Raw genomic sequence first — 17,365 nt, 5'->3', positions numbered from 1 at the left:
GGCTCACATGTGAGGGGATGCACTATAATTAGTGTTCGGGTGGTGAACATGATGTAATGTATCCAGAATTTGAAATATGATGTACATCCGAAAAAAATAACAATTAAAATAAAAAAAAAATAGAGGAAAACTGACACAGGTATTAGCTCAGGGCAAATATTCCTCAGCAAAAAAAAAAAAAAAGGAAACAAAATGTCCTTCAATATGAGATCATTAGCCAAATTTTGGTGTAACCAGATAATAAAATATTACGCATTATTTAAAGGATGGGATATATCTTTATGGATTGATATAGAGTTACGCCCTCAATATATTATTTTTTCATCCTATTTGTATGTGTATGTAAAATATGGTTTTTAAAAAACCCACAAACATACACACACATTCTCAAAAGCCTTCTGAACTCTAAGTCAGGAGAGGCTGGAAAACAACAAGGAAAGCTGGCAGCGCCCTCCCTAGACAGACATGTGGCCACACGCAGAGATTATCTAAAACGATTTAACCTAGACCAGGAGTTCTTAAAGTGTGGCCCCTGGACCAGCAGCGTCAACATCACCTGGGAACTGGCCAGAAATGCAAATTCTCAGGTCCATCCCAGACCTGCTGCAGCAGGAACTGGAGGGATGGGGTCCTCCAGAGGATTGAGGCCCACAAAAGCTGGAAAATGCCCCACCTGGACGTCTGGAAACAGTCATGGAACTATAGGATAAGCTGTCACTTCAGGGTCACTGTGTCAGAAAGACTCCTGTGTGTAGGGCGGGGTTTCTCAGGAAGAGAATGGAGGAGTCTTACCTTGGAGTGAGGAAAAAGAAAAATATCTCCTGATGTCTCTGAGACCTGGACTCAAGATGGCCGGGACGCCAGGTACAGCAGCTCCACCCGCTGCCGGGGTTTGGTGGAATGAAGGCAGCCAAAGGCGAGGCTGGGCAGGCGGGGTGGAGGAAGGACCTGGGCCTCAGCAGCAGGCGTCAAGATGCTCTGAGTTGTATGCTCTCGTTCCCATTATCCTCAAAGCTCCAGAAAGGTCTCATTAAAGTAACTCTGGTCTCAGCTGTTCCATGGGAAACCACAGAAGGCCACAGAAGAAGGGAGTAGAGGGGAAAGCAGTGTCCATCCCCACTCAGGCCAGAAAGCGGGGAGTAGCCGCTGCCAGGTTGGCCAGGGAGCTGGACTCCACCAAGGGTGACCTCACAGACGTCATCAACACAAAAGTGACAGTGTGGTGGCAGGGGAGAAAGCCAGAGGTGAAGAACCCTAAGCACTCGTGGGGCAGTGCCCTGGGAAAGGCCCAGAGAAGCTGGAGGACCAACACCTGGCAGGTCTCGGGGGACTGAAGAAAGGAAGCGATCTCTAGAGTGAGCCGGAGGGGCTTCATGCTGTCATAATCTGGGATTTAGCAAGAGAAATGGATAGATCTGGAAAGCTAGATCTGAAAGATAAAACAGTCTGTCAGGACTTCCCTTCAAAGCATCTACCGCAATTTTATTTTCCACTTATTCGTGTCATCATTTAATTGTCTCTCTCCCCCCTAGACTGTAAGGTTCATGAAGGCAGGAACACTGCATGCTTTTGCTCACCACCATATCCCCCGCTCCTAGCTGGCACATAGTAGGTACTCAAAAAAAGGTTGGATGAATAAATAATTTAAGATTAAAATACTCTGGAGTGTTTGATTATTCTTTCTCTGTATTGTTGGCTTCTTGTTTTATTTGTTTTTGCAAAAAACACTGTGTAATCATGTGAAAGTATATTACCAAAAAGTATATTATCAAAGGAAGACATTTCCTTTTTGGAAGGAATGAGTCATCTCATAAATACGGTGCTGTGGCTTTAGCCTCTGAGTTGTAAACACTCATTTAGCAAGGCAAAATAATGTAGGTAAAAGGTAGGATGTATTTCACTGGAAATACACAGAAATACACCCAACACTGGTGATGAGAAGCGTCCAACTTGACGGTCCCAGACGCTGCACCATCCCAGGGTAACTTGGAAATCAAAAGTTAACTCTGTGCAGAGGAGCTTTAGCACGAAGTGCTTCTACGGAATTACAATTCGTTGAAAACTGACCATCCACATATGATAAGACAGCACGTACTACCTTCGGCAAACGCCGCATCTGGAACACAGAGTCATTACGCCAGGTACCGTGGTGTCACAAGGACACACAAGACCCACCCACCTGCCCTCTGACAGCAGAGACGAGCACCAGTCACTCTAAGATCTAAGAGTCTGGCTGCAGAACAGAAAGGCGAGGCTACTTCAGAGAGGACTGCAAAAACAGGGAGGATAAATTGGGCAGTTTAACAAATAATCCCCAGCCCCCTAACCTGAGAAGCTTCCCCTGACCTGCGGAGAAGCTGTGAGATTAAATTTTTAGAAACATACATTTGGCATCTTTTACTTCAAGCAGCAACAGGACTGTGCTCATTTGAAAGCGGCTGTGCTACCCAGGGTCGGCAGTCCATCTGGTCCCTAACTCTCGGGGCTGCGTGGTCACAGTACTTAACGTATTCTCCTCCCAGGAAGGATTCATCCTACCACAGATATGACAGGCAGAGCGAGGGCTCCCCACAGTCCTCAGCAGGGCTTCCTCGGCCACTGCAGTTCTGTCTCAGCATCTCTGCAGCCACCATAAAAGGCCTTACATCTCGGTTTGGATGCTGACTTCATACGAAACTCCGGATACAAGGAGTGGGGAGCGCCTCTCCTCCCCCTGGCCTCCCTCTGTTCCCCTTGAACTCGGGGTCAGACCTCTGGGGAACCGGACGCTTATCTGAGAACAGTCCAGCGGCCAGAACAAAGAGAGGACCCCCACCTCTCTCCCTGAAAGGGCTAGGAGAGGGAGCTCGGACACTCTCCATCTCGGCGTGCCGAGGCTGGGTAATTGCCAGGCTGACCCCTGGAGCCTCTTGCCCTGCTCACCTTTCACTGTAATGCACAGGACGGTATAATCATGAAATGTGCTTATTAATTTTACTCATTTGACACCGCGCTCTTCTGCCCTGAGCTAGATGTTAGGAGAAAATGATAGGGATAGATTCTGCTCCTGTCACACTCACCAAGACTTTCAGAAAACCAGACTAGCAGAGGCCACGTGCCGCCCACTAGCCACGCATCCAAGATGACCCCCAAGGTACCAGCAGAACGTTAAAGACGCAGACCGGCCGAAGAGAACAGCAAGAAGACGGGGAGGCCCATGGGCTGGTGTGAGCCCCCACGCGAGCCCTCCGGGGAGAGCAACCCTGAGCCGGTCCTCCAGGGACGGCAGCACTGAGTCCCTGCCCTGATTCACGGCTAGCTGCTTCATATCTAATTCATCAAAAGACACTTTGGCTTCTCAAATCAGGAACATTTTTACTAGCTTCCCCAAGAGTTTTATGGCACAGAGCCATATCTAATGATTCTGTTTTATGGCAAGTTATACATTCAAACAGGGCTTTGAAGTCAGGCAGCAGGTAAGACTCAAATCTTTGTCAAAAAAGATCCCCTCGTTCTTTCACTTTTAAAATGTTTATAAATGTTCAAACAGTTGGGGAAGTGATGTGGAGCATTTTAACCGGCTTCTCTTCCCTCAGCCAGGACCCAGCACGGGCTGACCCGACATGCAGCTGCCTTTACGGCGGCGTTCTCAATGGGGGCTGACTTTGCCCGCCCACCCCCTCTGCCTGCAGACATCCGGCAATGTCTGCACACATTTTTGGTTGTCACAACTGGAGGGTTGGTGCTACTGGCATCTAGTAGATGGAGGCCAGGGATGCGGTTGAATATCCTACCATGCGCAGGATAACCCCACAACACAAAATTATCTGATTATCTGGCCCAAAATGTCAATAGTGCCAAGGAGAAGAAACCCTGCCCTAGGGCTGCTTCTGGACCAGGCACTGCATCCCTCCCATGCCTGCAACATCAGATACACCAATCTAATCACTGTGGCAGGCTTTCAATGCTATTAATGAGACGCACGTTCTTTAATTCTTATGTATTCTTGGTACGCATTTTCCATGAACAAGAGGAAAACAATAAACAAAATGAGGAAAGGAAAATCAGACCACCTTAGAATCTTGGAATACAGGACGCAGCCTCTGTTAACTAAACCGTCCTGATGTTACCGTGCACTCTTTAAGCTCCACCCAAATAGGAATTTATCTATTGAAACAACACAATAACCCATCCCAGCCATCAGCACTGTTGAACCCCCCACGGAAGTCTGCTGAAAAGCACGGCAAGTTCTGTGCTACACTGTGGGGTGCGTCCGGTCAGAGCACTGAACTTGGGAGGGCTCTGGCCCTGATTCACCACTCCCAAGGACTGGGAACCCGGCACTGGCCTTCTCGGAGCTCGGGGGCTGCTAATCAGCTGAGTGGAAATAAAGCTACTTGCCCTCTCAGCCTTCCAGGGGCCTGTGAGAGCGAAATGAGTCCACGGGCTGGAGACCGCTCTGTGAACTGTAAAGAGCTATACAAACGTATGGCAATACCTTTATGACATTTATACGTGTAGGACAGTCTGTGACAACCACCGAGGGTCTTTCAGACTCTTGGATTCTTTTCATGAAACATCACAACTAGAAGTGCCTTTGGAAATCAACTGATCCAACTTAATTTTACAGAAGGTGAAAATGGGCATCACAGAGGTCAAGTGACTCGGCCACGGCCAAGGCCAGGAAGCAGCCCAGATGGGCTCAGGTCTTCTGACTCCCAAACCAGGACACTCCCTACGCCTTCCCATCGGTGATACTTTCCTCCCTTTTTAAGCTCCCGGAGGGAAGAAGCACATCTTACAGACAAGGCTCAGAGAGTCTTGAACACAGGCGGTAAGTATTTGTTGAGTCAGTGAATCTTGACTTACTACATCGTAGCCCGTCGGGGCTCGGTTCCGAGAAGCCACCACCCCCACTCCCGTGATGGGATCCATCGACGTCTCTGGCAAGGATTCTGAAAGGTCCTTGACTTCGGGCATGGTGGATTGGTCCTGGTTCCGAAAAGGAAGAAGAAAGCACAAAATTCAAACTGAGGGTTTAAAGCGAATGACACAAAGTTTCAAACAGTTAGAACCAGAATCCTGGGGCAAACATCCTGAGCTAAGTCCGCATACCTGAACTGGCTAAGGGAGCCCCGGCCTTACCTGACTCTTTCCTCAGGTCAAGAACTCGGATCATCTCTGGCCCCTGCTCTTCACAAGTTAGCTTTGAACACTGAGCTAACGTAGTGAATGAGGGCTTGCCCCGGCTTGGAGGAGGTGATTTTGACTCAAACCCAAAAGCAAACCATTCTCAACTCTCCTGTCCTGGTGCCTGACTTCTTAACACACACCAGTAGCTTCGCTGAGGATAAATCAGACACGGCGTCTAACGACACTTTTCATCTCTCTCTTACAATATCCCCTTATGGAAGAGCAGACTTCCAAATCCACAGCCTCTGTTACAACCAAGGGTGGACTACTCATTAGGCAGAGCTTCGAAAACACAAAAGTGTTCTGGGCACGGAGGCAAAAGAAGGGTGTGTAGTCCAGGATCCATGACTTTGAGCAAGAAGAGGTCATGATACTGACTTGCAGAGCTGCAGTGAGAAATAGCAGTCGCATAAACGGAGGCCCCGGAGAGGCCCCTGGCGCACAGTAGGCGCTCCGCAAAAGCAGATTAGCCTGGCGGGCAGAGGACCGGCAGATCCCTTTGTTGTGTTTAATCCCGCAGGTCATATGGGCACTTACTCAAAGCTCAACACTAACAATGACCATAATTCTTGCTGGGCACTTGGAGAGAAAGGGAGGGGAACTGGAATTATTATTCTGCTGTTGACTGCCTCTTGATGTGACCAGAGGAGACAAGCAGAATATGGAGAGCACCGGGTCCGCGCAGCTCGAGTGGCAGTGCACCAGAAAGCAAATGAAAAAGGTAACACCTTATGTAAATGACTTTTAGTACTTTTAAAAGGACAAGCAGTGAAAAAGAGCAAGTTAAATTCCACCTCCTTCTGCAGCAATTAAATTCCACTGGCTGCAGATCTGCCAGATCTCTCAAGGCTGGTTCCCACTTCTAAAGCAAACCAAACACCCTGCCTAACTAAGCAGGCAGGAAGAGCATTCTTAATTCTCAGCCCAGAATCAGAAAAGGCAGAGGCTATTAAAAATGACTGCAGCCTCCTAAACAGGAACCATCAGAATGCTGTGTGCAAGTTACCCCCGTAATCAGCATCCTCGGAACCTACAGAAGGCTCCGGAAACAGACTCATCAATGCAAGGGTGCCAAGTCCTCAATCCAGGCTGGGAAGTGCCTGGCAGCAGCCTCAGGCTTAGCTTCTGTTTAACACAAAAGCCAAACTAAGTTACGCTTTACTTGATTATACTGAAAATAAGGTTCTAGAAGCCCAGAGCAGGGGGTAGGGTACCAGGCCAGACCACTGCATCAACTTCTGTTTTCAAATTTCATTTGCCAGGCAGGTTTATCTGCATAAAGCACAGTGCTTCACGCTTCCTGCCCACAGTAGGCATTAAGTAAATACTTATTGAATAAATACACAGGTAGGCCCCCAAGAAAGAATGTTTAGCAATAAATATGTGCACCAGCCTAATCCAAAACAAAAACGGACCAAAAAGTATCTTCACGCTGGAGAATCCCATATTATTGGTAACATGAAAACAACACTGCTGCAGTTTGCAAAATAGCGTTACCTGCTGTTGGTTACCAAAACGCTTTGCAATTAACAACTCATTAACAGAATGCACGAATTCTGCCAGTGCTAAAATATCACGCTGTGAATTTAATAAAGAACATGCGAGGTAAGGTTTTTTTTTTATTAAGATAGTACTGCCTCTACTATCTAAGAGAGGGAGAGGAGGCAAGCATGGGAATAAACAAGAAATATTTTATTTCTTGATGGATTCATGTCTCGGGTCACCGTATCCTCCACGAGGAACTGATGACAATGGCTCTCTTTTGCTCTGAAGCACGCTATCCAGTGCAGTGGGGTAAATTTGCTCTTAAAGAAACAGCGCTGCTCCCAGAATGCACCAGAGAGACAGCCCTGCAGCAGGTTCCAAGATGGCTGCAGGCTGCCTCCTGCTGAGGCAGACAAAGGAGCCTGCGGCCTGTGCCCCTGCGTGCATGGTCACAGCCCAGCCTGCAGAATGGGAGGATGCGCGGAGCAGAGCATCGGGCACGGAGCATCTCGGATGCACGCCTTCTTCTTGCCTTCCCCCCCAGCTGCAGTACCCTGGGGATCCAGGCAGCCTTTGTGAAATACAGACAAATGACTCCTCGCTGCGCAGGGGCCTGGGCCGGCTCTGCGGTGGAGGAAGCACCACCACCATCAAAGGAAGCTTTTAATGAGAAACACCCAAGATATCCATGGCAGAGGCAATCACTCAAAGCAGCTTGCCCTGAATTACATATTTTCTGACTGCAAATTACTTTTAACAGCGTCTCGACCGTCACTTCAATTGACCTTCCTAACAAAAGGCCATTTATTAACTAGCACTCCACGTTTCCCGGGCTGCATGGAGCCTCGAGCCAGAAGGGATGGCACCACCGGGTACTCAGGCGCCCAGGGTCACAGGCCAGGCCTCTGTGAGGGGGAGAAGAGGCCATTAATGTGGGCCTGCAGAGCAAATCTGCCCGGGGAGGGGAGGGTGAGAGCAGGGTGTGGAAGACCAACATCAACCTGTCTGGCAAGAGGCAAGGCAAGACTAAAACAGAAAACACCAAGGCCTGCTTGTAACAACTCTGGGTTTCATCCCCCGCAGCTCCTCAGCCAGCATCCTCCTCTATCTCAAAATCCTAACTGTACGCAAAACACACTAACACACCTCCGGGGCGTTCGTACAGCGCTTTGCAATTCTCAAAGAGCTCCTCAGGCTCCGTCTCCACTGATGCTCACACCAAATCTGGGAGGTGGCTGGGTCCTATTATCCCCATTTTGCAGGAGAAAACACATTTTGCCCGGAGTTCTCAGACATCATGCAGCTGGCAGACGGCAGAGCCGAACAAGACCTCCAGCCTCCCTCTCCAGTCCGGTCTGCTTTCCACGACACCGCACAGAGAGAGACCAACACCCCATTGGATGCCCGATCGAGAAAGTGGCTTCGACGCTAATTATATTTTAAAATGTCAGAGCTCTTCTTTCTCTAGCCATGGCCCAATAAGCGAAGCAAGGGGGAAAAAGTACAGAAAGATAAAAGTAACGTGGGATTAATTTCCCTCACACCTCAGTTTCAAGATTCAACATTTTCCTCATAAATAATTTACAACAATAAAAATGAGCTAAGGCCATGTTTGTGTAGGACGGAGGTAAATTTAGGCCTAATGAGGGAGATCCGATCACTGCACGGGAGGGAACGGTTGATGTATAGCTCGGTGCAAGCGCCACCGACAGCACACAGGGGCTCCATTACCAACTGCAAGTCACCGGGAGGAGGAGGGGGGCAATTTGGGGAAACTTCTACCATCCCAGCTATAGCCCGAAGGAGGGTCTCTACAGGGAAGCCAAAAGTTGACCCAGTACTTTAGATGACAAGATAACAGATGTTGCGATCTCTCAGAATTACAGGATTGAGCCAGCCTGAAACTCTGTCCGTTCTCAGTAAACGCCCAGGTAAGGAAGGAGGTGGTGGCGGCTGGGAGTCACGTCTGCTCCTGGGGTGGAGGCAGTGCAGTGGCAACACTGACCTTGAGCTAGTCCTCCTAATTCAACCTTGCAGGTCATCTGGTCCCAATCCCCATCCCCATCTCTACCCGGAGTGTGCAGCCTCTGCCAGATCATTTCCAAGGCTGGGGACTGCAGAGCCACACTCCCGGCAGCCGTCCCTCTGTCTGCCCCTGAGAGGATTTCTCGGCAAGGCGGGACAGCGTGTGTGAGCATGAGTGAGAGTGTGTGTGCTGCATGGACATACTGGGGCTAGCTGAAGTCAGCTAGGGCGAGGTGCGTTGTCCACACCAGGAGGGTTTTTTTCCATGCCATGCGCAATACATACTATGCACCAGGCAAACACCTCTGGGTGGGAGAAAGCCCGCTTCCCACTTCCGCCTGCAATGCTGCAAACAGTGCCTGGGGGGCAGGGTAGGGGGGCCCAGCTCCCAGCACTCCAGCACCTCACCAACGCTGTCATCCCAGGTTCACGGAGACATGAACTTGAACTAGAAAGCCCCTTTGTACAGACAGCGCACTGCTCCCTGGTAGCTGATCAAAGAATTACTACAACAGCGAGCTTAATCCCTAAAAGTCAGCAGTGCTGGGCTTAACTGATGCTGAACATTGTTTCAGAATCAAAGGCGTGCCTCCCGGCCCCAGTCTGGGAGAAAACTAAGCTACTGTATCACAGCTGAAAACTCAGGGGAACTTTTATATCATCTCTGTTTAATTTCCCGGCCCTCTGAGCCTGGGGTTTACCTCGTTTTATCAACTCCTGCACCGAAATCAAAACCCAGCTAACAGACCTCTCTCCACGGAGGCCCTTCCAGCGGCTGGCTGGGGTGTGGGCTGAGCAGTTTAAAGTGCTTTTGGGGGGCAACCACTGCAGGGGGCAGGGGACACTCCCTTCAAAGGAGGTGTAGTGGGATCCCAGACTCCACCTCCCCTGCCGGGGCAGGAATGCCCGGCTCAGAAGCAGGGCCAGCGCCACCCACCAGGGCTGAAGGCGAGACTTGCACACAACTTGCGAGGAGAGTAATTTCAAGGGGGGAGTGGGGGTTTAAATTGGGCTACTGTAATTGAAATGACAAAACCAGTGGGTTGATTAAGTCCCCAGAGAAGGATGAACTGGCAATCAGCTTGTTTGAAATCCAAAGTCAAGGGCACAAAAGGCAATGACTGTCTGGCCACATCTACCAGCTTGCAGGGCTGGGGAAGCAAGTGGGTAAATATTTCACTCGCCCCGGGAAACGGCACCAGAGCAGGGCCACCCCTGAGAACGGGCTGTCCCCCAGTAAAAGATGCTGCGGTGGCCGTCCGGGGCAGTTCTCTGCCCGCCTCCCAGTGGCAGCGGAGATCTGCACGAATCCATGCCCTGCTCGGTTGCCCCATGATTACCAGCACCTTTCTGCTGACAAATCTCAAGCAGGGGACAGGACACTGCCCGTCCCCACAGGAGGGAGCCCCTGGCCAGGCTTCAGCAAGGCACACCACGACACACAAACACACAAACCAGGCCACTTCCAAGCAGCAAGGTGCAGAGATCTACCTCCTCTGGAGGCTGCGAGCTAAGGCCAGGGTCCATGCAGCACCCAGGAGAGCGGCCAGCCGGCTCTCAAGGCCACCCGTGGGAGACAGCGCACAAGCTCTGTCCCCTGTGGAACCTCAGGACAGCATCCTAGCGCCTCCTGATCTTTGGTCTAGTCAGTTTACCTGGTGACCAGTCAGAAGTCAACTCACTCGGACAAATGCTGTTGAGTCCGGTCAGGTGGCCGCAGGCCACAGGCTGCCGGGAAGGCTGCTAAGACAGTGGGGAGCTAAAGCAAATATTTTTCTAAGCTCTCCTAGATCACAAAGAATTTTCCAGCTAGGGAACTAACAATGGTGAGCATTTCCTTTTCCCCAGTAAAGGTCTGTTACTTCTACAAGAAGAATCTGGTGTATAAACGCATCCAGTCAATCTGACCTACGCTTCGATTTATATTAACCATTTGATGACCAAACCTTTTCCATCAACCACATGAGGCAGGCCTGGGGTCAGGTTGCAGCCCGTACAGTGCAGGGCTAGATCCCGGAATTCACTCTCCAAAAATAAAGCCGGGATCAAGTTCTGCAGCACTGCTGGGGCCCAAGCCCTGCCCTTAACAGGCCCGACTGTAAAAGCAGGGAAGCTGGTGCCGGGGGAGGGGCGTTCTCCTGCACACGAGTCCCATCCAGACTTGCCCACGGTCACCGCAAATGAGCGTCATCCCTGCCCATTCCCGTCAGGTCTTGGGGCCATATTGTCCCCCCGGAGAGCAGGAAGAAGGAAGATCCCAACAGAAGGCAGAGGCCTACAAATGAAACCCCCCCAGGAGGCTCCAGGAGCAACAGCCTCTTGAAGTGCAGGGACATAAGATGAGTCACGCCCTTGACCTGATGGCCACAGTGTCTGCAGAATAAAAATGTCCACATGTCTCCTCAACACTGGGCAAATGCGCTGCCAGGCCAGGATCACTAGAACACCTGGCCTCAGGTCAGCCAGGCAGGCCCCATTACCGTCACTCCCCTCCCTGACTTTCAACAGATCTTGAGAGTTTCTTTTCATACATTTGGTCACCTAAGCATTGCACCTGTTGGCTGACAATTTCCGAAGTACTTCCAAAGACTTTTCTCCTGAGACTCAGAAGTGTGTATCTAGTGTCCTGCTAGCTATTGTCACTGGCGCGTCCTAATAATACCTCATACCCAGCAGACCTTGCCATCCTCCCACATTCCCAGCACCTAACAGGATCTGGCACGCAACAGTCAGTCCACAAACATTTATAGAGAGCCTTTGTGCTAAGCATTGAGGGAGCGTATGCAGTGATGAAGATGGAGAATCCTACATTCTGGAGCGGAGTTCTCCAAGTCTACCACAGGAGTCACCTGGAGAATTTTAAAACAGAGATTCTTGAGCCCAGCAACACTGATTCAACAGGTCTAGGATGGGGACCAAGAAGCTGCATTTCTAAGAAGCTGCATTTCTAACAAGCTCCAGGAGAGGGTGAAGCAGCTGGTCCCTAGTCTGAACTTTGAGTACAAGATAGTAGGTACTCACTGGGAGTTTGATGAATGAGTGACTGAATGAACGGAATGAACCTGAAGGTAATCATCCATGGACAACAGCCTCGAAGGAGTCCTCTAGGCTCTCCCTCCCCATCACACGTCAGCCGAGAGCACCCAGTTCCTCTCCTACGACACCCACCCACTATTCAACACCTAGGTCACATTTCCCATTCTACCCAAACCTTCCTCAATTGCCCAGCCAACAGGTGCTGTCACCAGAATTCTAACGTCCAAAGACATGGTCTCAGCACATACATTTGCATACGTGCATGCGTGCACACACACGTGCACGCAGCCTTGCCTCTCAGGTTATAACACACTGTCCCTAGCAGAAAATAAGTTCTTCAAAGGTGTTATGTCCACCTCAGTGCCTAGCTCACAGTAGGTACTCAATAAATGGACTATGGGTAGATGGATGGAAGGGTGGAAGGAAGGAAGGAAGGAGGAACGAATGAAGTTCTTTCCATCCTCTCAAAATTTCCAGTGTTCCATTGGTTTAAGGAGGGCATATAAAGCAGCAGAGGCAATGGTGACAGTGCACCTGCCAGGCCCCCTCCAGTGAGAGCCCCACACTGGGATCACTCACGTCCCACGCAGGACAAACACCACCACTCCAGGCATGAGCCATCTGCAGAGGGGTGGGGGGGGGGGGTGCGGCAGCTCTCCCAGCAGTTTCGGAAGCGAGTCTGACTCAGTCCAAACAGGTTGACTGAGGGCCTGGCGGGGTCCATGGGTCCCCAGGCTGGCTGCACAGCTGACGCCCCTGAGGAGCTTGTAAAAACCACAGCTGCCCATTCCAACCCGGGGTTCTGATTTCCTGGGTCTGGGCTGGGGCTGAGACTGATAACACACAACCCAGGGAAGTGCCACTGTGCTGGGTGATACAGGGACAAATAAGACACGGCCACCACCCATGGAGCCTGCAGGCTGGAGGAGATATCCCAAAAGAAAGGCACTGCAAGTGAGGGGACACTTCCTTCTGCCTGGTGAGTCAGGGAGATTGCCACTTGAGCTGGCCTCCCTGATGATGGAGGGAGCAGAGTGGGGAGGGTATTGCAGGCAGAGGACATGGCACCACCGAAGACACAGGGGTATGAACACACACGGACGGCTGGAGGAACGGCGAGAAAGCAGATGGTCTCAGAAACGGGCTTACGAAATGCTTAGACAAACAAACAAACGAGACAGTTAAAAACCTGTCTGCACTCCTCTGCTATTTCTGGGGTCTCAGCAACAAAGCAGATCTACAGGAAGGAGCACCCCAGTGGTCCGAAAGAAGAGATTCCCAAGTCTTCTGCTCATATTTCCTCTCCTGCAACTGAGCGCCTCTCAAACCAGCGCCACTTCCTGCACACCCCCACGGGGCCTCCTTATGCTAGTACCTTAGCAGGGGGAATGGAAGGCAAAGCAGAGGAATGGAAAGGGTGCAAGCTTTGGGGTCAGAGGGAGCTGAGCTTGAATCCCAGCTCTGACAGTAACTTCCAGCTGTGTGACCCCAGGCAAGTTAACTAAACTGGGCCTAAGTTTCCATGCCTATAATGTTGGAATAATAGATACTATTGTCTCTACAGGGTTATAATGTGTATAAAGAACATGTAGAACTTGCATCAAAAGACACAATCAACAGAGTAAAAAAGGCAGTCTACGGCATGGGAGAAAATGTTTGCAAATCATGCATCTGATAAGGGCTTAAAATACAAATCTATAAATAAATGAAACTCAACAATAAAAAAATAAATAACTGGATGAAAAAACAGGCAAAGGACTTGAATAAACATTTCTCCAAAGACGATAGACCACTGGTCAAGAAGCATATGAAAAGATGCTCAACATCACTAATCATCAGGGAAATGCAAACCAAAACCACGATGAGATATCACCTCATACCCATTAGGATGGCTACTACCGAAAAAAAAAAAATAAACCCAGAAAATTAGTGTTAGTGAGAACGTGGAAAAAATGGAAGCCTGGTCCACAGTTGGTGGAAATGGAAATGCAGCTGCTATGGAAAACGGTATGGTGATTCCTCAAAAAATTAAAAATAGAATTGCCATATGACCTGGCAATTCCACTTCTGGGTATAGACCCGAAAGAATTGAAAACGGGGTCTCAAAGAGATATCCGTACATTCATGTGCATAGCAGCATTATTTGTAACAGCCAAAAGGTGGAAGCAACCCAAGTGTCTGAAGACAGAAGAATGGCCAAAGCAAAATGTGGTCGATACATACAATGGGGTATTATTCAGCCTTAAAAAGGAAGCAAGGTCTGACACATGCTACAATGTGGACGGACCTTGAAGACATTAGGCTAAGTGAAATAAGCCAGTCACAAAAAGACAAAAAAGATACGATTCCACTTATATGACGTTGTTGGAGTGGTCAAATTCACAGAAACAGAAAAAAGAACGGTGGTTGCCAGAGGCTGGGGGAGGGGGAATGGGAGCTGTCTAATGAACACAGTTGCAGTTTTGCAAGATGAAAAAGTCCCAGAGATTAGCTGCACAACAATATGAATGCACTTAACATCACCAATCTGTACACTTAAAAATGATTATTTAGGATGGTAAATTTTATGTCATGTGTATTTTACAATGTAAAAAAAAGCGTCTGCCATTGTGGTTCTCAAGTTGAGTACAACCCAAGACTCCTGCTAAACATGTAGATCCTGGGTCTTCTTCCCCAGATAGTCTGATCCAAGGTTGGAGTTTGAGGCCCTGGAATCTGCATTTTCATAAACATCCTAGGGTTATTTAGCTCCTTAAGAATTTGTTTATTTTTCTCTTCTAAAGGACCGACGAATATTCTTTTGAACATTTTGCTTTGCTGATCAGTATCTGTTTAAAAAAAAAAAGCCTGTGTGTGTATATGTGCGTGTAGGACAATCTCATGTTGATGCTAGCCACAGGCCCAACAAGATGGCCCTCCGGTCCTCAGGGGAGTGTGAGCTACAGAGCTGAGTGTGCAAGCCCAGGGCTCCAGGCCCACGGGCCTCTCACATTTCAGCCTGGACAAGCTCTGCATCACGCCAGAAGCGTGTCAAGTAAACCAAACCCATGCCCACAGGATGTCCCCAACAAGGGAGGTAATGTCAAGCACACGCCGCAGTGGTTCTGCCTCCCGGGCAGCTGGGGAGAGGAGATCTGAGGCCTCACTGCAAACAGTGCAGACAACTCAGGGAAACCACAATTCCCAGGGGCAGCCCAGCGAGCGGAAGGCCAAGGAGAGCCTGTGGGGCCAGTGAAAGGTTGGCCAGGGAGGGCCTCAGAGAGAGTGAGAACAGCCTGGGGAGCGGCAGCTCATTCAAGGAACCCAGGCCTCCCCTCCCACAACCCAACCAGCAAAGGACACTTTGCTCACTCAACCGCAGCCACCTAAATACAGAGTTCTCAGCCCACCACATCCAGCCACGTAGTCATTTGTTATCTTCACCATCATAATAGCACCTTTCACATTTCCCATGCTTGACTCCAACACCATCATTACTTTCCAGTGTGGCAAGGATGTCACTCTTTGAGCATGAAGGATGGAGCGCTTCCAACCTGCTCAGGCAGAGGGCCTAGGCCACCGGGATTCTGAAGCAGGCCCCCAGAAGCAGATCTGCCATGAAACTCATGGAGATTAAGCTTGGACCTCCCCCAAGCCCTTCCAAGGCCCTGAGAGGGGAGCCAGCAATGCGTTCACATGGTCCTGAGGTTTTGTAAAAAAAAAAAAAAAAAAACCACAAGATATTTTTGTATTCTTTTTCTTACAGCCCCTGCCACACACACCAATTGTCTAAACCACGGACACACAAAACCAGGATCTGCCGCTGTATCCCACTTAAATTTAATGAGAACCCTCAGCTTCTGCAGTGCCACGCATGTTCACACACACGAGCTCACACGAGCTGGGCAGGTTTTATTGTTAAGCCACTTTTATAAATAAGGAAATGGGGATTCAGGAAGGTTCCAACAGGTTCTGTGACTTGCCTAGGGTCACCTGGGTTCCAAGGGGGTAGACTGAGATTCAAATTTAGGCCCCAAGCCCAGTGTTCTCTCTACTCCACCATCCCTTCCCAGTTGCCCTGAGAAGAGCTAAATATTAACCACAAACAGAAAGGCACTCAAAAAAAAAAAAAAAAAAAAAAAAAAAAAAAGCAGCAGCTACCCTTCTGATTAATCAGTTAACAAGCCCTTAATAATAGCCACTAACTTTTACTGACCACTTGCCCTGCGGCAGGCACAGAGCTAAGCACTTCTCTTGTATTTCACTGACTTCTCATCATAATCCTATGCAGTAGATGCTAGCACTAGCTTCACTCTACAGATGAGGGAACCGAGGCTCAGAAAAGTTCATTCATTGGCCCAAGAACACACAGTAAGTAGGAAAGCCAAGGCTGACGCTGAGGTCTAATTCTCAATCCCTGGTACCTCAGCGCACTATTCCAGCCAGAGGTGGGGAAAGCCCACCAGCCAAAGAGAGGCATACATCAGGAGCGTGGCCTAAAAGCCAGAAGGAAGGAGTGACAAATGCGGACTCCAGAAGATGATTCCAGGCTCAAATGAACCAGGAACTGCCATGTCAACTGCTACGCACGGGTCTTGGTGCCTAGGTCCCAGCAAAGGCTCCATCTCTCAGAGGTCCCATTTAAATATCCTGAGCATGGCACATTATCTCCAAGTCCCCAAACAATTTCCCGTGAGCAAGAAAGGTGTCGCCCGTCTCCTGTAACTAACCTGAGTACACTGAGTTTTTCAGTGGGTCTAGGCTTCCACAGAGCTTATTTCCTAACTTTTCTAAGGCTTTTCTGGTGCAGCTGATAAGATTTTCTAGCCCTGTTAAAACCAGATGAGATCCGGCCAGCTGTCGAGAAATGGACAATGAGATTATACTGAGGAGGAACCACCAGACACAAAGGCCCCCATGAGGCGCTGGCCTGCTGTCTGCTTTCCAGGCAGACATCTGAGGGGGCACTGGCTCCTGGGTGGGGGTGGGGAGCAGAGAAGGGGCAACAGCCATTTTGCCCTCCTGTGCCCTTCCTCTGTGCCCTGCTGAAGAGGCTGCTGAGCGGCAGGAACAGAAGGGTCACATCCTTAAGGGTGAGAAAGGCTGATAATTTAGGAAGAGTTATGCGTTGGTAACAACGAGGACAAAGATGCTCAGGGGGCTGTCTCTGAGGATCTGACATCCCCTGGCCCTGAGCCATGGCTCTTGTCCCAGCCCCTGCCCCTGAGCCTCACTTGTGCTGGGTCCCTTGGGGTGCTCCTTAACACGCCCAACATCCTTCCAGGATGGGGACTCTGGGTCTTGGGTGCCCAGGTGGGGCACCTCACCTTGCAGACAGGTGTCTCTGCTGTCTGTCCCCAGGTCAAAGCGGAGGCCGCACCCCAGATGATGCCCGAGGTTCAGGTGCACGCTCGTCTGCGCCCATGTGACCACAGCGAGCTGGACCCCAGGCCGGGGGAGTCAAATAACTGTTCCCCGTGTGTGCAGGTGGCCGCGGCGGCCGCACCTCTCGCTCCGACGGAGGCGGCTCTCGGGGCCCTCGTCCGCCCCGGCCCTGGGGGCGCTGCTGGCACTCGGTCCCGGAGCTCCCGCCCGCCGCAAGGCCACGCCAGGGCCGGGCCCCGAGGCCGCCGGGCCTGTCCCTGCGGCGGGCCGGGCACCGAGCCCG

At 50.2% G+C, this 17,365-nt stretch overlaps 1 protein-coding gene across 6 annotated transcripts in view; it reads right to left on the bottom strand.

Annotated features, from left to right (window-relative positions):
- Nucleotides 1–17,365, bottom strand: part of MVB12B (multivesicular body subunit 12B) — a 188,794-nt gene that overhangs the window by 166,075 nt on the left and 5,354 nt on the right. For 5 of the 6 annotated variants that reach the window (XR_006891082.1, XR_006891081.1, XR_006891084.1 and 2 more), the window contains exons 1-2: nucleotides 17,025–17,341; nucleotides 4,849–4,971 (exon numbers count right to left, since the gene is read on the bottom strand). Coding sequence is in view for 2 of the 6 variants with exons in the window: in XM_046678816.1 (XP_046534772.1) it covers nucleotides 4,849–4,959 (111 nt within the window). In the remaining 4 variants the exon portion in view is untranslated. Of the gene's footprint in view, nucleotides 1–4,848; nucleotides 4,972–17,024; nucleotides 17,342–17,365 lie in introns of those variants that run through there. The other variant, XR_006891083.1, reaches the window with a different exon arrangement.

Source organism: Equus quagga, chromosome 1 (assembly GCF_021613505.1).
Source record: "Equus quagga isolate Etosha38 chromosome 1, UCLA_HA_Equagga_1.0, whole genome shotgun sequence".
NCBI lineage: Eukaryota > Metazoa > Chordata > Mammalia > Perissodactyla > Equidae > Equus > Equus quagga.
This window is presented reverse-complemented; position numbering and strand designations above follow the sequence as displayed.